This window comes from Camelus dromedarius, chromosome X, assembly GCF_036321535.1.
Source record: "Camelus dromedarius isolate mCamDro1 chromosome X, mCamDro1.pat, whole genome shotgun sequence".
Taxonomy (NCBI): domain Eukaryota; kingdom Metazoa; phylum Chordata; class Mammalia; order Artiodactyla; family Camelidae; genus Camelus; species Camelus dromedarius.
In genome coordinates, this window is record NC_087472.1 from 15,096,871 (window position 1) to 15,119,132 (window position 22,262).

Genomic DNA, 22,262 nt, shown 5'->3' on the forward strand with positions numbered 1-22,262 from the left:
ACATCATGAGCCTATTTGTGCTTTTCACAGTGTCTAACGGTACACAAGCATTTGGCTGAACACACATCAAATACTTGGGAGAAGGCTTGTGGAAAAGGGGAGATTTTCACATTTTGCTTTATATATCTTTGTATATTTTAATTTTGTACAATGACCACATTAATTTTTTTTTAACTGAGGTAAAGTTCACCTAACATAAAATTCACCCTTTTAAAGTGTATAATTCGAGGGTTTTAGTATATTCACAAAGTTGCATAACCATCACCACAATCTAATTCCACACATTTCATCACCCCCGAAAGAAACTCCAGTCAGTTCTCATTCCCCCTACCCCAGCTCCTGACGCCCACTAATCTGCATTCTGTCTCTATGAATTTGCCTCTTCTGAATATTTCATATAAATGGACTCCTACATGTGACCCTTTGTGCTGGTTCCTTAGACCCTTCTCAGCTGGCTTCATCCATATTGCAGTATGTATCAGTACTTCATCTCTTTTTAGGGCTAGATATGACTTTTATAAATAAAAAAATCTATAAATATCTCTGATTTTAGAAATACTCAAACAAACAGAAAAACCTTATCTTTTTGTACAAATGACTTTATGGAAATGCAACAGCTCTAAATCCAATGTCCATATTAAAGTACAGTTTATTTCTTTCTCCCTGCTTCTAACACTCCGTTGAATAGCTACTCTCTCAGGTCCCATTTAAAAGGTTGTCCCTTCAAAAGTAGTTTTGTTTACACATAAATCCCTTTATTAGACTATTATCATTCACGTAGCAGACCTGGTTAACTCTTTGCCCAGCCCAGCAAGGACAGACCTTCCCTATCTCCCCACTCTGCCCCCACCCCCAACATAAAAACACACATATAGCCTTCAGAGGTGCAGGCAAAGGTAGAATTTGGATGTTTACGGATCTGCTATCTTGTGACAAGGATCCAGGTCTGGTTGACTGACTTCAGTACACTGAGTGCAAGCAGAACACGTCTGCTACAGTCAAACAAGGTAAAATGCTGGCATTAACTTTCATGGTAACTGGCACTTTATAGCTTTCATCTTGTGAATAAAAGTCAAGAATACATCTTCGCCTTGTCCTTAATGTCCAGTTACCTCACTATCTGGACAAGGCAAGGTTACACAACACTGGTTAATATATGAAGCAGCACTATCTCAGGGACTGAGTTTTTCCCTTAAAAATGTGGACTGGCCATTTGCTGCCTATAGAATTTTCCTAGGAAATTCTACCAGGCTTATGCTTTGGAATGACCTCAGCAATTGTTGATGACTGCTGCTGAGAAAAAGAAAGCAAAGAAACCCCCCAACCCAAAACCCCAGCTGTCAATAGTTTCAGTAAGCTAAAGAAAGCCACATAACTCTCTTCTTCATATTTTTATGGGGTAATTGAAATGAAACAAAGTAATGGACTTTAAACACACACACATACACACAAGCCAAACATGACTAGGTAATGCTTGCAGCAAAGCACATCGTGTCCTATAGTTGCAGCATTATTCAGAACCTCTTACTTGATTTTTTCCCCCTTCTTGAGTAGGGATGCAGGAATGCAGGTTAGGAATTGTATGTACGGAATGAGCACGTTCTATCAATTAAAACTTTGACTCCTGCCCTGGATATGGCCACCTCAATATATGAGCACTGTGCTAGAAGCAAGCTGTTCACGGGAAAGGGAGATTTAAATCTTTAAGATAGAATCCCTTTATGACAAGGATATTAATCCTGCATCCTTTTTACGCATCAGATAAACTGTCCTAGGAGTGCTGGTTTATTTTTAAAATCACCTTCTAACTAGGTTCCAGAGGACCTGATTTAAGTCATAGGTATCTGAATCACGTAATGAGAAAGGAACCAAGATGTAATGCAGTCCCACTGTACTTGACAGGCTGCTGTTTCTGTCCATGATAGAACCTTTCTGTGTGAAACTTTGAACTAAACTCAAATTCACATTTCTCTCTTGTACTAGTTTAAAGACAAGTTATGAAACTAGGCATTTCACCTTGAAATAAAGCGAGACTGAAAGGAACAAAATACCAGCGCTGTTACAAATAAGCTTCATCATTCCCTTACACAAAAGAGACATAAATACAAACATGAAAGTCATAACTCATTTATTGAATGAATAGTATATGCAAGAATACCAATAAAAGGAAACTAATACTACAAACTACAATTTTGAAAATAAAGCCAATATAACAGGAACAAAATATACATAACATGAGAGGAATGTTTGATTTTGACCCATAATGCATTCCTTATCTTTACAATTAACCTAAATGTCTCTTAGAACAAAACTGTATACCTTGGTCTAACTTTAGCGCTTTTTAAAAAAGCAACAACATTCTAGAACACTTTTCTTTTGCTTTGAGATATTTAAGATTCACACATTTGTTCAAGTACATAGATTCTGATTCAACAGTAGATCTACATATCTTGTTATTCTCTTAATATCTTGAGTAGCATGTACTCCTGAGCAAGTACTATATGAAATTCTAAAATTGCTGATCTTTGAAATAAAATGTATTTCAGCTGTGGGTTTTTAATAAATTGAGATGAAAGTAAAACTCACCCTCCCTCCCCCCTCCCCCCAGGAACAAAGAGCTCTTATTAAAGTATAGAAACTCAAGTCTATCTTTCTACTCTAAAGAACATTTCTTACTAACATTTCTGGTAAGGCAATAAATGCTCCAGAATAATCTTCAATATACGCTTGCAAAGATTACACTGTTTAATATCAATAACAAAAACAAAACAAAAAAGGGAAAAAAGAAAAAAGGAAAAAAAGAAAAGACGCTTCAAAATTTCAAGCTAAAATATGCATAAAAGACAGTCATGGCAGTATTTTTTGAAATGATGTAAATGTTATATACTTATCAAATAATGTCATGCTTATTAAAACTACAGTTAAGGACTTAAGAGATGAACAGTAAATACACTGCTGAGGTCCATTTTTCTAAATATTCATACCACAATGTAATTACTACCCAGAAGATGATGATGCTACTTGGGAACGTAAGTACTGTACAATTTTTACATTGTAAGGCACTTTTACTCAGCATGTGACGAAAACATGGATAGAGAATCAAAATATCGGAGGTTTACAACCAAAGGTGATGTTTCATGTGACTTCAATTTACATTTCAATTTTTAATGAAAGACTGTTTAGCCAATCACACCACAGTGAGAAAAATAGGTAGCCAGCCACTTATCTAGCCAACCAAATGGTAAAGTGCTATTCTGGTTGCTAGTGGCAGAGAAAGGGTTGAAGAAACCCATACAAAGTCATACATTTTATTACATAACAAATCAATCGACTGACAGCTATAGTATTTGAAGTTCATTATATGATTATTGACTGGCCATTGTTACCCCTGGCACCTTCCATTTTTCCAAAAAACATCGTTACAGTAGTTGTCCAAAAATGAAGGTGCTTTATTATTTCATGGGTAAATCTATGGCACACAATGTAAAAATGATCTCGACACAGTGACTCAAAAGATTTAAAATAACAGGTTTCAAGCTGTTGTAAGGAAATTAAGTACAGATCCTTTGGGAAAAGTCACATAGCTTGGTAAACAAACATCTAGATCTGTCGTTGCACTTCAAGTCATGGAGAATTTTGAAAATTCATCACATACACACACAAAAATTCCAATGGTATATTTAGAGCAAAAAGAGAAAAACACATAGGGCAATCCACTACTAAAGCTAGTTTCCTTCTAAAAATAATAAAAGATGGTTAAAATAAAGCAATCATCAAGTCCCTTGATTTAAGTAAATGTGTGAATACACACTTGACAAATGTGACTTTAAGGGACTAGCAGTTAAAAAAATCAGTCATAAGCACAGTGTAATTTTCAACCTGTTACATTTTTAAAATGCTTTTCCAGAAGCTGCAGAATATCTCAATGTACAGTCAAGTTAACATGTTACTTCTTGTTTGCTAATCTGCTTTAATGTGGTAAGTTAACTAATAATTCAGAAATCAGAATCCCTCCCCTTGATATTGAGGTGCTATGGTACTATTAGGCAGAACACAACTAAAGTTTTTTTTTGGTTTTGCCATAAAGGAATACGTAAATGTGCTTCAGCAGGTGAGTGGAAGAAAATCTCACTAGCTAGAAGTGCCAGTGTGAAAATCCTTTTTCTAAAAAGCTGGGTTCTTAGGCTTTGAGAAACAATTCTGATGATCAATAAAACACCACCGAACCCCACCAGAAGAAAAGTAGGGCACAGAAGCCTATTTCATAGATAAGCAAAGCAACGAATGAAAACATTAAAAATATTAAATAAAGTTTCTAAAATAGTGGTCACAGAATTAAAAAATAAATACTGTTTTATGCAAGACTGTTTTTCTTTTTTTCTTTTTTTTTTCTTTTTTTTTTTTTTTTACTTCTACAGCACATAAGACCTCCTTACATACTTTGGGCCGATACATGAAGTGTTCCACACAACACGGCACTTGAGAGGAAAGGGTTTCAGTCTTGGTGGCTAAAGTCCTTAGTAAGTGGTAACCCTTTAAATCTTAAAGAGGTTTAATTTGCTGTTGCCAAATGGTAGTTTAAACTTGAAAGGATCCAATCATTTTGCTAGAAGCTCTTTGTATGACATGAAAAGAGAAGAGGTTTGCTGTCAAGAGAATTTTGGCATGAGCACTGGAGCTCATAGCTTATAATCACCAGTTGCCCGAGTCCATGCTGGTCAGTGAGAACAACTTTAACAGGAACCAAACGAAAAGCTTTAGCACACTTCTTGAAGAGCTTTTTAGCATGTGCTGTCAAAGCCAAGAGAAAAAGAAGGTTCTCTTCATTTCTAGCCTCCTTTACTTGAATGTGAAAAAAAAATTCACAAATTCCCATGTGTTGCCACCAGAGGCGTGTTTGCACTGTAAAGTGAAATTTGCTTATGCTTTCCCTTGAGCATGAATCCACTAAACAAACTTAGACACTCTAAACAGTAGAACTTTGTTCAGTCCAGAAATATAGCTTACTTCATTTCACTGTCTGCTTTAACTGTTGACACTATACACAGGGTTAATAGTGTTTCAATTGCTTCCCAGAAACTGCAAACTACAGCTACGTAATACCAACATGTCAAATGCTGCCATCTAGTGAAGGCTCATAAAACAAACAAGACGTTTTTAGGCAGTTCAATGAAGGATCTAAGAGATGGGCAGTAAAAAGTTACAAACCCTTTTTGATTTTAGAAAACAGTGAAAAAAGAATAGTAGTTATGGATGTCTTATTCATTCCCAGTTTTCTAACTCTGTCCCATGAACCTGTTTAAAAGATGATAAAAAAATGTAAAATATGATGCTTGAGGGGAGCACAATAAATATAATGTTATTGAGGAGCAAGAATATCTTATTGGTTTCACATTACAACTACATTTACTGGTAAAGTGGATAGCTTGTTTTTACTGTTGCAAAATCAGCTAGTTAAAAAAAAAAACTATGCAAGCCTACACATCCTCAGCTTCTACTGACATGCTTAACTAAACATAATAGCATTAAAAAATCATACTGCACATCATTACCTTAATAGGTATTTATTACTGTATACTGTATCCTGACAACAGAGCCAATATAATTAACTTTCATACCTAGTTTCCATTAAGTTGCTGCTGAGTTAGTTGTTGCTGATCAATTTCTACTTTTCCCCGGCTTTTACTCTCTCGTTCCTCATCTTCTTCATCTCTCTCATCATTTCCACTATGATTTTTACAATATAGTCTACAATGATGAAAGATAAAAATCTCAAAATGCTTTGTCATTGTTGATGAGAATATATTTATGTCATTAGTGGCTGAGGTTGGTGCCCATTTAAAATGTGGGTTTCCTCCTCCACACTTAAAAACACTCCACAATGAGCTACAGGTCCATTTCTATCTAAAAGATAGAAAGGAAAGCACTCTATTGATGAAATAGTAAAAGTTCATCAGAAATAAAACCTCTGGTTTAGGATGAAAGTTAAGTTACTGCATATGCCCAAATATAAGGCAATCCCTCAGTTTGCCCAATGAGGTTAAAAAAAGTTTTTGGTCAACTTGAAAATTACAACTTTCAGGTACATATATGACATAATCAAGTTCTAGGATGTTTCATATACATAATTTAAAAGCACATTTTAGGCAATAATATAAATTCGATATATACTACTTGCTTTCTGCTCACATGTCATGAAACAATTTTATTCAAACTCTTCTAGGGCCTTTTCATCATTAGTGTCCTGGCCTTTACTAGAACAACTTTATGAGTCATCTAACAGTTTTCCAGGCACTGCATTTGGCTGTGTCTCTCATGATCTAGACTGGTTCCTCCAATTTCTTTTTTCCCCATGACACTGAGTTTCTGGAAAGAATTAGACCATATACCTTGTCAACCACACCACATTCTGGAGTTGCCTAACTGTGGTAATGTTCTATTTGGTTTTCTCTCATCCTTTATTTCCTATAAACTAGAAATAAGGCCTAAGGGCTTGATTAACTATTTTTCAATTGAGGTATAGTCGATTTACAATGTTGTGTTAGTTTCTGGTGTACAGCATAGTGATTCAGTTTTACGTATACATATATATTCCTTTTCATAGTCTTTTTCATTATACAAGGTATTGAATATAGTTCCCTGTGCTACACAGTAGGACCTTGTTGTTTAGGGCTTGGTTAACTTTGCTGGTTCAGCTGTCCTTTGCTAGTCCAGGATACTCGGCAGGTAATCCTGCATAGTTCAGGAGGCATGCAACTCCAGAATGTCCTGCTGCTAGTGATGCTGTTTTCATTTGGTTAAGGTGGTAGTGATGGCCAGATTTCTTTGTTGTAAGGGTAGATTCTCTGTCTTTGAAATTAGCAAATCATCTCTGGAGTGATTCTTTGACATCATGCAGTTCTGACAACCTTTTATTTGTGTGTATATACTATCTACTTGAAAGTCATTGTTTTTAATGAAAACAGCAATGTAGGTGATTTTGAACAAAGGTTTAGGCCACTTTACTGTATATGCACCAATATATTTTTTACAGTTAACCACTCCCACCATAATCAAAGGGTGGGGGCTAATCTGAGCTCAGTTTTAGGTCAATTATGTATATGCTAAGATGGAGCAATGCTTTAAAAATGTTCAGTGGGTGCCCTCTTGTGGTCAGCAATGGATAAAAGATGATCACATAGGAATTCATTTGCCACAAATGATCCAAACTTAGGTTTAATATGAAAGTTTGGAACAAGTGAGTAGAATAAAAGGCAGGGGTGGGGTGGGAGGGGCAATAGTAACAACTGACTTCCGACCTAGTTTTGCTCATCATTTTTTATTCTGAAAACATTTTTAATTTTCAAAGAACTATGAAGAATTTCTACTTTTCAAACACTGCACAGTGGGAATGCCGTTTTTTTAAAAATCATGAGTGTAAATATCGAGTGAGACTTCTACAGGGTGCACCTATGAAGTATCTTCTCCCAAAAGATAATCTGAATCTAATTAAGCCTTTGAACCAGCTTATAAATTACAGGAAATGTGGAGGGGTAGAGAAATGAGGTAAATGACATCATTATGATGCAAATACATAAATCTAGGATATAGGACTTTTACAGGACAACATATCAGGGTTCCTCAACAAGTAGGGGGAAAAGGCAAGGGTGGAGTGGGGACTGCTCTATATTCAGAGAGATTTAAGAGACATATCCATTAAATGCAATGTAAGGACTTTGTATGTATTGAAATTTGAACAAATCAAGTCTAAAAGGACATTTTCAAGACAACTGGGGAAATATGAAAGTGGACTGGGTATGAGATGATTCTAAGAACTTACTGTCAATTAATAAGGTGTGATGATGGCATAGTGATACTAAAGTATGCAGGGATGAAATAACAGGAGATCTGGGATTCTGCTTTAACATACCTCAGAGAGGAAAAAAAAAAGATGAAACGATCATGGCAATAACCTGGCACCTGCTGAGATGCGGCGTCGTTATACTCTTCTATTTTTGTGTACTTTTGGAAATTTTTATGACAGAGCTTTACCTAAAAGCATGGGCCCTTTCTTATTAGAGCCCATTTTAATCTTTTTATGGGATGATTTTTCACTCAAGGACTCCTTCCCATAGGCCTGTCATGTGTCCTTCACTAATCTGGACACCAAGGCCGCAGATGTCAATTGGCCAAACAAGATCCCTGCTGTCAGAGAATTTACTTTTTTACAGTGGGAGACTGATATTTTAGAAAAATACATATTTAAGTAGTTAGAAATAAAATAAAGACAGTAAAATAGGATAAACAGAATCAGTATATAACCTTCCCTCGCCTCTCTAATATGACTATATTCAAGCTCCAAAGGGCTGGTAAAGGAAGCAAGCTGCGTGTAGGTGCATTTCCTATTTGTGGACTCTTCTCTCCCCAAGCTACTCGCATATGCACACTCATCTGAACTCAATGGTCTCTAGGAAAAATCTGAAATCTACATTTTTAGCAGATTTTAGAAACAAATTCCAATGTGAAAAAATGAAAAGAGGAATTTAAATCATCATGGATCCCAGTGCAAATATGTTTGCTTAGAGATAATCACTGCAACATGGTTTTCTAATAGCTAAAAATTAAGACCATCTAAATGTCTAAAATGGAACTGATTAAACAAACTGATATACCCATACAATGGAATACTATGCAACCATTAAAATGGTGATGTAAAACTGTTTAATGTCACAGGAAAAAAATGTTCAAAGTGGAAAACAGTTTATAAAACAGTATATATAAGAAAGTTTTATTTTTTATAAATATACACAATCATAAAAATGTCTAGAAAAAAATATGCCAAAAGATTTAAAGTTGTTATCTCTGGTGGTAGAATTAAAGCTGACATTAAGTTTTATTTTTCTTATCTATATTTTCTATTTTTTCCCCAAATGAAAATGGATAATTACTGCAATAAGAATATCTAAAGTTAAAATTTAAATACAATAATTCTCCACATATCTGATTTTAGATGTTTTAAAATGGGCCTGTTATTTTAAAATACTATTGGCTACTTTAAAAAATAATGTATTGATTATGAACCATATAATGGAGAATAGAAATATAAAAGATATATAAAATATATCTTCTCCACCCCTATGTAATGAATGAGAGGTGAATACTGTTAAGTCTGCTGACTATGCGTTTAGAAAATTTTCTGTGTATAAAAAAATACACATATCTTGTACATGTGTGTACAAGTGTACTTTTTATTGCTAAAATAGGATTATACAACTTCCCCCCCACTCTATGATAGAAATACGTCTTTACAACTCTACACATGGGTCTACTTTATTCTTTAATAGCTGCATAGAATTCCAACTAAATGTATGTACATACTAAAATTTATTAAGTCTCCTGATGGACATTCTGGTTATTTTTTCTTTTCCTTTCTTGCTATTGTAGGTAAAAGGTTAACAAAAACCTTTTCCCATTCTGCATGTGAATTTCACCTTTAGTTAACCCTTTAGAACCCTGGCAACTTAACAAAAATTGGTGTGCCAACTATTTTACTAAGCTACGTTACCTCCTAATTGGTAGACTGTATCTGGAGTGGGAAGAATATGGGTATTCTGATAAGACGCCTTAGCTTTGGTCCTCTTTCAGTGTGGTGTAACCTTAAAATTATCTATGCCTATGTAACTGTATTATAAGAGGTGTTGGCTCTGATTGGATATGAGGCTTTTAAGCCAGGATGGATCCTATGACCACCCATTGTGGATCATATCCTATTGGAGCTGGGCTGTACTTACCCTGACTGCTGCAAGGACTCTCACAGAAGAGGAGTATCTGATGCCACCCTGCTGACAAGCTGTAGTTCCTGTCTATGTCCTTCCTGAGTAGACTGACGCCATCTGGGGTAATCTTGTCAGTACAAAGTATACTGAGTCTAAGAAGATGCCCTAGTTGGTACTGCAGCTATCATTAACAGTAATGCAATGCAACTTCTTGCACATACATCCCTGAACTGTTGTCTGCTCAATCCCTATGAGCAGACTAGTAGCAAAAGATAGATATTTTTTGCTTTGGTCTTCAATGATAAATTGCTCTCCTAAAAAGTTGTACCAACTTATATTCAATTTTAACATGGAATGAGAATGCCTGTGTCTCCAAAACCTAACATTAGATGATCTGAATCCTATTCATCTTTCCCAAAACTGGTAGGATCTTGTTTAAATTTGCATTTGCCATCATTACTAATAAGGTTGAATGATTTTTCACATGCTTATTTCACATGGCTATTTCTTCTATAACTTGTCTGCTCATGTCCTTTGCCCATTTTTTTAACTGGGTTGTGTCTTTTCTTAATGATTTGGAGTTCTCTTTATGTAGTCTAATTTTAATGTAGTCAAATAAAGGTTTTGAGTTTCCTATCATGCTTAGGAAGGCCTGCTATACTCAAGACTTTTCTAAATGACAGCCAATTGTTTAGACACCAAATACAGAATTAATCCATCCTGTCTCCACAGATATAAAATGGTACCGAAATTATTTATAAGATTCCAACAAAGACATGGATCTATCTTCTGTGACCTTTCTCACTGGGCCAGTACTATACTGTTTTAATTACTATATGATTGGCTTTGATATCTAACAGGGGATTTCTCCTCTGAATCACATTATAAATTTTCTTGGCTTCATGTGATAAAGACTAGTTGACTACCCCAGTATCTATTTTCTCCCCTTCCCTCCATAGTACTAAAACAGATTTTATTTGGGTAGCAATGTTCCCTCCCACTAAGAGTAATTATTTTCCAGCCTCCTTTGGATATGTGACTAAATTCTGGCAAATGAGATGCTGGGCAGAGTGTGTACGGAACTTCCAGGAAGGCTGATTAAAGACTGACTCAGCTGGAGCAATAGCTACTTTTCTTTCCATTTTCCTTTGTTCCTGTTTCCTCCTACTTCCTATGGAAGGAAGGCCCAAGACGGTAACTGGGACCCCTGATGACACTGAAAAGCTGCCTACCACATCTGCGCTGCTTTCCTCTGGACACCTTTTAGGGGAGAAACAAACTTCTATCTTGTGTAAGCTTCTTTTTCTTTTCCTGTTATATAAAGTAACTTAGTCATCACTAATAGACAATAATACCACATTTACTCTTTTCAACAAAACTGTCAAAAAGTTGGATTTCATTAAAATTGTATTAAATATATAGATTAACTTGGGGAGAATAGGTATCTTTCAAAGTTGCATCTTTCTATTAAGGAGCATAATATATTTCGCCATTCACTGGGATCCCATGTAAAACGCTATTTTCTAAAAAAAGTTCATCTTTGGTGTGTGTACATGTGGGGAGTCGGGGTGGGAGGGGGTAGCCATTTTTCCTTTACATTTTCTAACTAGCTATTACTGGAATTGTTTTTAAAAATAATCATCCCATATTCAGCAGCCTTACTGAGCTCTTATACATTTTAATACATTCAGAGTTGATTTTGTTGGATTTTCTTGGCAGATTTCGTTGGATTTTTCTTGGTAGACAATGATATCAATAACAAATATTGAGACAATTTCCTTTTTCTCCTTCACAATATTTATTATACATTTTTCCTCCTTTTCTTGTTGCACCAGCTTAACCCTCCAGAAGAACAGTGATGCTGACAGTAATGTTGGTAGTTGGCACCCTTGTCTTGTTCTTCATCTGAATGGAAGTGTATTGGTACAGTGCTTCTCAGTGAGACATGATCGTGAGAATCACCTGGGGAGCCATCCAAATACATGGCTGGGGCCTCAACCTACTGAATTTAAACCTCTGAGGGTAGAGCCCAGGCATGAACATTTCTAAAGAGGGCCCTATCCACCTCCAGGTGATTGTAAGACTCAGCTCTGGTTAAGAACATGGTCCATTTATTTTAACACTAAATCAGCTGTTTGCTGGTTTTTTCCTCTTTAACAGTGTATTAATAAGACTACTAGCTTACCAAGAGCAGTCTTTCTACCTTAAAATTCAGAAATGGATGTTGAAATGATATCAAATGTCTTTTTACCACAGACTAGGAAGGCGATAGGATTTTTCTTTATTAATTATAATGGATCACATTTATATATTTCCTAATTCTGAATAGTCTTTAAGTTATTAGAATACAGCACTGGATTTGATTTTCCAGTATTTTATTTAGGATTTTGGTATATATATTTATAGAAGTAAGATTGGTCTATAGTTTCTCTTATTTTTGTTGTTATATGCTATCTTTGTTAGATCTGGTGTCACGGTTATGCAATCTTTCCAGAATGAACCAAGAAATTTTTCTCTTTTGTTATGTGTTGAATCTCTTTAAATAAGATTGGAATTATCTATTCCTTAAAGGCTTGATAGAACTCACCTTAAAAACCTATGCCTTTATTATTAAGCCAAGTTTGGCAACTTTTATAATACAGCATTAGCTCCTCATGCGGTCACCTGAATGACCTGGTGACTGCTTATATAAACTGCTTTGTACATGGAAAAGTAGACCCTGAGTTATTGGTTTATCGCATATTGAGAATGTGAGGGCAAGGAAGTGCTTTACAACTTGCAAAGGAAAATCAAACATTCAGGGATCCCAACCAACTTATTCTCCATTCGATTAAACAAAGGGAACCATTATAGATTCACACTGACACCACTAGCCCAATGCAGCACAGGTAAGTGGAAGACTCATAAGCAAGAGGGTAACATGTAATCCCAAATCTCCAAAACTTATCACTCCGTCTTCTTCCAAGAGTATCTTTTGTCTTCTGTCCTCACAACTACATCCTATTCTAGGCTACCAACAATTCTCACCTGGACCCTCGGCAGCAGCCTCCTAACTCACCCCCCTCCCCATTTGCACCCTTGTTTCTGTCCCACCTTAAGCTCTTGAACACTCTGTTCTCTCTGCCTAGAACACTTTCCCAACAGCCACATTCATTTCGCCCTTCATATCTCACTTCAAGCACTATTTCCTTAAGGAAATGCCTAACACTCCCCGCTCCGGATGTTAGCTCCTCCTCGCCACGTGCTCTCACAGCGCTTTGTAACGTATCTTTTATAGCACTTAGGAAGTTTGCGATTGTATATTTAGTTAGGTGGCCATTTAATTGATGTGGCTGTCCCACTAGACTGTAAGCTTTATGAGGACACAGTCTGTGTCTGTTTTGGTCTCTGTTGCACGCCCAGCTCCTAGCACAATGCCTGGCACATAGGAAGCATAACAAATCCTCACTGAACGAATGCTAATCCAGGGATGTGCAGTCAGAGGAAAATGCCAACTGCAACACTCATTTCTTATAGAGTCCTCAGCATTCTACACTTGTCTGACCACCGCCCAAGAAGAGTGATCAACTAAACTAACATCTATTTAAGGGCAGTTACTTACTGACAAGTTTAGGAAAATGGACAATTGTTGTTCTCTTACTTGTAAATTCCTCGTGACATATTTTCAATGTATTTAGCTTTGTCTTGTACTCCACAGTGGTAATGGTAAGTCTTAACACAGGCTTTTATTTCACATCCAATGGTAGCACCGGGCTGACTGCAAAGTGTACATTTCTGTTTAAGGGAAGAGAAAGAATAGTCATAAGCAGTATTGCAAAGTTGATGCAATCTTATTTATTCTATTTTAGCCATTTTTCAACCAAACAGTCCACTTTACAAAGAAAATAGGCAGATTTTCTATTGAAAAAGAGTGCATTGAACTTACTGTATAGCATGTATATTCAATAACACTGCAGTTTAAACCATACTTTGATAGACTTTGTAATATTGTCACTCCTGATGTTTCCACTACTTAACTGGACTAACCATCAGAGACCTGACATCTAAACATACACGGAACATGCCTTAATACTGCCAAACACACAAAACAGGATGATAGTCTATGTTTTAGTGCCTGGCTTCTTTTCCTCCGTGGGGTCAGTTCCTTTCCCTTTATGACTAGGGGAAAGAATGAAAAGATAGGAAAGCAATTCCTGCCCCTCCTCGAGAGGTATTGCTACCAAGTAAGCAAGAGGGCAGGAGGGAGACTAAAGGGGCTGAAATCTTTTGAAGACTTAAGCTGATTGTCGATAAAAGGGTTTCATAGTCAAATAAGTTTGAGAAATGCTACTTTCAAACAGATTACTTGATTGTAGAACTTCTAATAGCCTTTCCTCCAGGGAGGAGGGTATAGAAAACAGCTCCCAAGTTACTGAACTCCAGATGCCCTTGAGCAGTAAGAGAGCATCTTGATAGACTAATTTTCCTTTGGAGCACACTTGGGGAAATGCTAGGTTAGTGTTTACACCAAAAGTCAACAGTGCAGAGGTTAGTAAGTTGATGAAGAGAACTGAATTGTTATCCTAGTCGCCTATGTGGACATTAGCTGTATGACACAATGACATTGCTCTGCATGATACAATGAAGTGATCTTTTTCCTTTTTTTTTTTTACAGTACTCTATTTTCTGTTTTAAAGAAGTTTCGTTTTTTGTTAAAGTAATCAAAGCATCAAGAAACTGAACTGGATTTAAATGGAAAAGAAAACATCAACAGTCCTCACACTTTCAAATTGTAGTTCCACAAAGAAAAGGTCATTTCTAATGGACTCAGACAAAGACCATCAATGTCTAAAACCACCAGATGAAAGATCGAAGCGGAACTTCACAACGGAGGGATCAGACTCACCTCCTGACTTGTCTGATGTGACAAAATATGGATACAGTCCCACCTGTGAAGTATTCTTACCCCCCAAAATGTTGAAACTGAATCTAATCAAGCCTTAATGTCTAACTTCCATTTTAAAAGAAAATCTGGCAGATAGAGGGACAAGTTAAATGGCATCATGAAAAAGCAAACAGACAAAACATGTGCGATATTCTACGGGACAATCAATTCATTTTCTTCAAGAAGTCAATGGCAGACAACAAAACAGAAACAACAAGGACAGGGAAGAGGGAGTGCCCTAGATTACTTAAGGGATAGATAACAACCAAATGTAATGTGTGAACCTCCTCTGGATCCTGATTCACACAAACCAACTTTTAAAAAGATAGTTTCGAGACAACTGGGGAAATACAAATACAAACTAGGTATTAAATGACACTGAAGACTCATTGTTAATTTTTCAGGTGTAATGACATTGTGGTTAGGTAAAAAAATGTCCAATTTTTAAGAGATACATACTGAAATATGTAGAGGTGAAATGATATGAAGTCTCATCTCTGCTTTAAAATACTTCAAGCAACAAGAATAAAAGGCATAGATGAAACGAGTGCCGCAAATTCTTGATAACTGATGAGTCAAGGTGATGGACAGACGTGTGTTACTAGTCTTTCTAATTTTGATATGTTTGAAAATTTTCACAATAAAAATTTTTAGAAATTAAAGTCATTTCTAGAGACAACTGCTGTCTTAAAGATTTTACATTCCATTGACATTTTATAATATGCATAAACTGTAAAGGAGTAAGTGATCAATAAAGATGCCAATATTTCTTAAAGCTATTTATTAGTAATTCAGTATGTTTAAAAACATGAGACTTATGCACATTTTATAAAGGAAACTTTAAAGCTAGGATAAACATATTAAGAGACATAACTGGGTAGGTTAACTTTAAACAGAAGGCTGTGAAAAACTCTTCTTTTATTAAAAAAAAGAATGAATAACAACATGGGGAGGTTCTCAATGCTCTACTGGGGTTATGGAATTTTTCTTTAAGCAAGCTTAAACAATTTAAAATTTCAAACTCAATAAGGTGTATCACATTCACATCTTCATTTATTTCATTAAAAGTCTCTCAAATACCCTGAAGTATAAATCTCAGTATAATTCTCTTAAGTAATGAAGTTACATAGAAAGAGGAATAACTTTCAGTAACATCAGCATCCTTTATTATATTACAAATGAGTCAAATATATCCTTTGCTTTAACATATGAACTACTTTATATTAAATTTTTTGATGACTGGATAAATTTGAGATCTGTCCTAATTTTAAAGGAGAAAGTCAGAAGAGTAACGTTGCATAGCATAAACATAAAACCACAGACCATTCTTTTTCCTCGTTTAATCTCCTGAAGTACAGTTTTAATATCAAAATCTCCAAATTCAGCTCTCGATGTTGTTGTGAGCTGGACTGTGCCAGAAGAAAATAACTAGAGAGGAAAAATGCAGGAACATTTAATATTCTGAACCCTTGTGAGAAAAAGATTAAACAGCATAACAACAAATGTGCTACATTATTTTAATATGCTAAGATGACTTTTCCTTAATAATCAAGTACCAACTCAAATATTTTTAATATATTCACATGTCTGATTAAAATGTAACTCTAAATAAGGACAGTGGAACAAAACAAAGGTTGCTAGTGTGGAGCCAAGATTAAATGTCATACTGTCATCTCAACTATTTTACACTTCTACAAAATTTTAAAAAATAGTTTAAAAGGACAGATTTCAATCATAGATGCAGATCAGAATCTCCTGGAGATTTTCTTTTCCCCTATTAGTCATGTTTGGGATGTACTCCAGGGGTGCATAGTTTGGAAAAAGCTCCCCAGGTAAATCAGATATGCATCTCTGGTTAAAAACCTCTGATATAAATAATATAACTTAAAAAACCTAATCATAAACGGGATGAGTAATTCAATACAATCTAGTTCAAAAATGTTCATGTACACAATATGTCAGCCTGGCTCTAAGGATGCAAAGATAATATATAGCTCTTATCCTCAAGGAATTTAAGACTCTATTAAGGGAAAGAGACTCACAAATGAATAAGTGCAATACAGTATGTGAAGTACAACAAGAGAGGCTTTTACTAGGCTATAGTGGAGGCCAAATATAGCTTCCAAGACAAGTTTATAAAACAGAAATTTTTATAGTTATGAAATAGTTAATTGTGGATTATCTGGAACATAGTAACAATAATTAGGATTACTCTAAATCCCATTAAATCATAAATGATACTTTTTTTAAATTTAGAATTTATGAAGATTTGGGATTATAGAACTTTCAGTTATAAAATAAATAAGTCATGGGGATGTAATGTATGCCATAGGAAATACAGTCAATAATATTGTAATAACTTTGTAATGGTAACAGATGGTAACTAGTCTTATCATGGCGATCATTTCATAATGTATAAAAATATTGAATCTCTATGTTGTATACCTGAAACTAACATAATATTGAAAATCAATTATACTTAAAAAAAGATTTGGGATTAAAGCATATACTGTTCGTAATTCTGAAACACTAATCCTAGAGAGAAAGTGCTATATTTGGTTACTAGCTAAATGCTTTTCCAAAACTTGGGTTTAAAAGCACATAAAAGGAACCACGCTTACCATGCACTTATAATGTGCAGCTGCCTTCTTGGCATTAAATATATGCAGTTTTCCTCTTGCTTCATTTTCCTCCTCCCCTACATGACAAAATCCACATTTAGGCCTGGTGTCACTAGGGCTGCTTCTGTGTGGAGACCTATCTCTCTGCAAATGTAAAAGAAAAAAGAAAACTTGAAAAAAAAAATCCATGAAAACAAGCTATGGGTACCTCAAGCTTAGTTAACATTTCAAATGATGAACTTTACCTACCAGCACAGCTTAGATAAAATATTTGTGGTGCAACAAAAAGAAAGACTCTAATATTTTCTACTTACATAGGAACTACTTTCCATTTCATCTGTTCCATGGGAGGATGTGGACCTGGTATCTTCCGACAGCCCTTTAAAGTTAGTTTTCCGTGGCCTTCCTTTGCGACTTTTCTTTTTACTTTTAGGAGATGAGGGCTCCAGTTCATGTTCATTAAAACTTTCTTCTAAATCAGCTGCTTAAAAATGAACAAAAGCTTTACATGGACCATCTTAAAATGAGCATTAATTAGTTTATGGGTCCTCAGAACATCTGTTTCTCCTTAGAATGAAATCACCTCAAGGTATGAGAAATGGTCTGTGATATGTTTGATATAGCAACCTAAAATTTTATGTAAGTGCAACAAAAATCAAATATAAAGAAAGAGCTTTATTATAATCATTACAGAACTCACTATTTACATCAAATTAATAACTCCATGAAAATGAGTTTTGTGATCTTGACTGTGCACATAATTCAGTAAACATTTCTAAACTCTAATAAGTGAATTTTTAGAGTTAGTTCTTGTATTTTTTTAAACCATAGGTTTCAAAGAGTTTTACCTCACATTGTTGGTGAAATCAGAACAATTACCCAGAAAATAAACATACTTGGAAAACTAAATGAAAAAGCAGGTACACCTGCTCTAATACAGTAGCCACTAGCAACATGTGGCTTTTTAAAGTTTAAGTCATTGATAGTTAAATAAAATTAAAACTTCGGTTTCTCAGTTGCACTAACCACATTTCAAGTGTTTACTAGTCACATGTGGCAAGCTGAGTCTCTACTGGACATCACAGACACAGAATTTTAGAACTATATTTCCCAATAATTTGAAAAGAATCTCTACCATTAATAGAAGGTGTTTCATTTGCTTATCCACTACAAATGTTTATTGAGGCCCTACTGTATATGAGACAATGTATTTAGTGTTCAAAAGGTATAAAAACCAAATATTCACTTGTCTTAGGGTCAAACTATACAAAGTTTTAGGCACAGCTCTAATTAGGCATTGCTTCATTGTTTTTTCTTTTACTATAAATTATTGATTATAATTCCAAGGACTAATTTCTCCATGAGAAAGCATATGAACTCCTATTCTCAGATGCTGATCTTTCCTAATAAATACTTTCAAGATTTTTTGTTTGTTTATTTGTTTCTTTTAAGAAGTAAAAGTACATTCATTATGATAAGAAAAGGGTAATTTAATATATAAACTCCAGGAACTGAGAGCATTAGATTGTTTGCAAAACAGTTAATAAAAATTTGTATCAATGCAACTTCACCTAACTATGGTAGGACTTAAGGGAAGAAAAAAGGTAAAAGTTAGTGGACAGTGTTTTATAGGCTTAATGAGACAAATTCATGTGAATAACTCGACCTGTGAAGACAGACAAGTCAATTAAACATATCTTCTGATCTTAACATTATAGCCAATTTCATATCAGAACACACTACTTTAAACAGTTAATCGGACAATTTTTAAGACCTAAAATTTCATTAAAGCTGACAGATTACTTGCACGTACCCAAAATTGAAACTTAAAAAATCATAATCAAATTTCAGTCATCCTGATATATATGTGATATACATAATATTTTGTTACTTACAATGAAAATAAACAATCATTAACATTATAATAACATTACATTGTTAAACACCATTAAGAAATCACTTAAGCAATTCCATTAACAGGCCAACATGACTAGTTTTCCACATGGCCTATTTGTCTGTCCTAAATATGGAATCATTCAGTATAAAATTTTACGGGACTTTTTAACACCAATAGTGAAAAAAAAAAAAAAACAAACCCAGGAACTCAAAAGATTGACATATTTAACTATACCAGACTTTTAAACTTCTGAAAGTAAAAAAAAAAAAGTGATAAAATTAAAAGGTAAACAATAAGATGGAAAAATATCTGCTGTACTTATGACAAAGGATTAGTGTCCTTACGATCTGATCAGCTCATAAAAGATTAAGACCCCAACAGAAAAATAGATCAAGCATATGATCAAATAATTCATAGAACCTAAGTGGTTAAACATACTTTCAGAAAATTTGACTTCTCTAGAATCAAAATGTAGATTAAGTGATGTACCATTTTCACCAATCAAAATAGCAGTCTTTAAATAGTATAAACCCAACAAAAAATGTGTTAGAAATAAAAATATTAAAGAAACCCCCAGAAATGTTGAGAAGAACCATGCTTCTGGATAAACAGGATCAACATTAGAATGACAGCAATTCTCACTAAACTAATTTAATGGAATTCTGATAAAATTGAACTTAAAATTAATTCCACAGTTTTCTGGAAGAGTAAATATACCATACACAAGACTATCTTTTTTAAAAAAGATATGACTATATACCATACAGCAACACTAGTTCAAACACTGGCACAGGAATAGACATACAGCAGCAGAAGAGAAGTCAGGTTGAAAATAGACCCACATGCATATGGGAAATCAGAGTATGATAATGGTGGCATTTCAAATGAGTGGGGGAAAGACATAATGGCACAATTGGCTATCCATTTTTTAAAAAATTGAGATTCCTTTCCTCATACCATATGAAAAAATTAGAGATGGATCCAAAAATATAATAAAATAACAAACTACAAATGCAATAGATGCAAATGGAAGATAATTTTTTTATAATCTTGGGACTGGGACACCTAAGAAACCATTTAGTGGCAGAGAATTAATACCTATATTACAGAGAGCACTACAAGTCAATTTTTAAAAGACAGATCTTGAAAGAAAAATGTACAAAGGATAGGACTGACAATTCACAGAAGAAATATAAATGGCTAAAAAAAACATGGGCAGAAGCCCAACCTTACTAGTGATTAGTGAAATGGAAATTAAAGGAGATAATCAGATGGCAAAAATTACAGACTGTTAACATCCAGCACAGGTGAAGGGAACTGGACACTCACACACTGTAGGTACATGTCCCAGTACTTGTTCCTAATATTAGAGGCACAGACTCTCACCTAGCATCCCCATTTATAGGACTTTATCCTATAGACGCACTTGTATAAGTACATAAGCACATATGTATAAGGGATATCAATGCATTGTTATTCGCACTTCTGAAAAAAATAGGTATAACTAACTTTTATTAATAGAGAAATCCTTAAGAAAAACGATGGTTCTATTTACTCTATGGGATATAACACTATTGTTAAAAAGAATGAGGTTGATCTGTATGCAGATACAGGGAAGGGTGTCTGTGATATATCACAGAATGAAAAAAGCCAGTTGAATAAAACTGTATCACAGTTAGTGGCACATGCATATATATGTAAGAGCGTACGTATGTAAGAAAGGCTCTAGGAAGATATACAGTTATTACTAGTTACTCAGAGAATGTGATTGTCAGGTGAAGAGAGGGCTTTCTGAATTTAATATTACTAGTACGATCGTACTTTTTTTTAGACATCGGGCAGTGTACTACCTCTATATTTAAAATAATTTCTAACGTCTGGTGTGGTGAAAGGAGCGGGGTAAAGTCATCCATCGTTGATGGGAATATAATCTACCACAATCTTTCTAAAAAGTATATGGCAACATGTATCAGGAACCTTAAAAAGATTAAACTCTTTGACCCAGTGATTTTACTTTTGGGAATTTATCCTAGGAAATAACTAAAAATAATTTGTACATGAAAATGTGAGTACGAACCTAGTCACAGCACCCTTATTTAAAATTTTCATGGTTACTTAGAGGTTTTTTTCCCCCAATTCAAAACTGAAAATGTTTTAATATTTTTAAAATTATTATTTTTCAAAAATAATTATAAAAGAACTATCTGCATAAAAGAAGGAAAAATCTTCCTTTCCATCTTCCAATTCCACCTGCTCTGCACTCCCAGCTGGTGCCCTAACTTCCTTGCTTCCCTTCCTTCTTCCCCCATCCCTCCCTCTCAAGGTAACTACTGTTAACCGCTTCTTTTCTCAATCTCAAGGGTAAAGAGCCTGGTTTTGAAACCTGGATCTGCCACAGACTGTGTGCATTTGGACTTGAGACCTGCCTCAGAGGGTTCTTGAATTAAATGAGTTAGTTCATGTAAAGTACTTAAGTTAGAACAGGGCCTGGCACGTAAGATGCTCTCCATAAATGTCAGCTATTATTTTCTATGAATATGCAAATCTGTTTAAAAGGATATACAAACAAATAGCATTCTCAACATATAATTCGGCATCTTGCCCTTTTCCATTTAATATATGAATGCAAATACTCACAATATAATAGCTAACATTTGAGCTTTTTGAGTTTTGACTATACCAGATGTGCTATGCAGTTTAAATGCATTATCTCATTTGAGTCTCACAACCACCCCATGAAGTTGTATCAGTCACCATCTCCAACCCCCATTTTACAGACAAGGAAAGTAAGTTCAGAAAAGTCAAATAATTCTGCCCAAGGTCACAAAGCTAGGCAGTAGCAGAACGTGTCAGTGAGTTACTACACGCTTTGAAAGTAGTAATACTGGGGAAAGGGTCTAGCTCAGTGGTAGAGCACATGCTTAGCGTGCACGAGGCCTTGCGTTCCATGCCCAGTACCTCTACACAAAAAAAAGAAAAAAAAAAAAGAAAAGAAAAGGAAGAAAGTAGTAATACCCACAATCATGAAAATAAACACTTACATATGCTTCTACAAGTTAGAACAA

The 22,262-nt window shown here is 34.9% G+C and overlaps 1 protein-coding gene across 9 annotated transcripts in view; it reads right to left on the bottom strand.

Moving 5' to 3' along the window:
- Positions 1–2,111: 2,111 nt before the first annotated feature.
- Positions 2,112–22,262, bottom strand: part of PHF6 (PHD finger protein 6) — a 45,279-nt gene continuing 25,128 nt past the window's right edge. For 4 of the 9 annotated variants that reach the window (XM_064482662.1, XM_064482661.1, XM_031445907.2 and 1 more), the window contains 6 exons: positions 17,615–17,784; positions 17,301–17,444; positions 16,003–16,107; positions 13,396–13,529; positions 5,619–5,748; positions 4,368–5,295 (listed from right to left, as the gene is read on the bottom strand). In XM_064482662.1, the coding sequence (XP_064338732.1) occupies positions 5,619–5,748; positions 13,396–13,529; positions 16,003–16,107; positions 17,301–17,444; positions 17,615–17,784 (683 nt within the window). In that variant the 3' untranslated portion in view covers positions 4,368–5,295. Of the gene's footprint in view, positions 2,742–4,367; positions 5,296–5,618; positions 5,749–13,395; positions 13,530–16,002; positions 16,108–17,300; positions 17,445–17,614; positions 17,785–22,262 lie in introns of those variants that run through there. The other 5 variants (XM_010989518.3, XM_010989517.3, XM_031445906.2 and 2 more) reach the window with 4 other exon arrangements.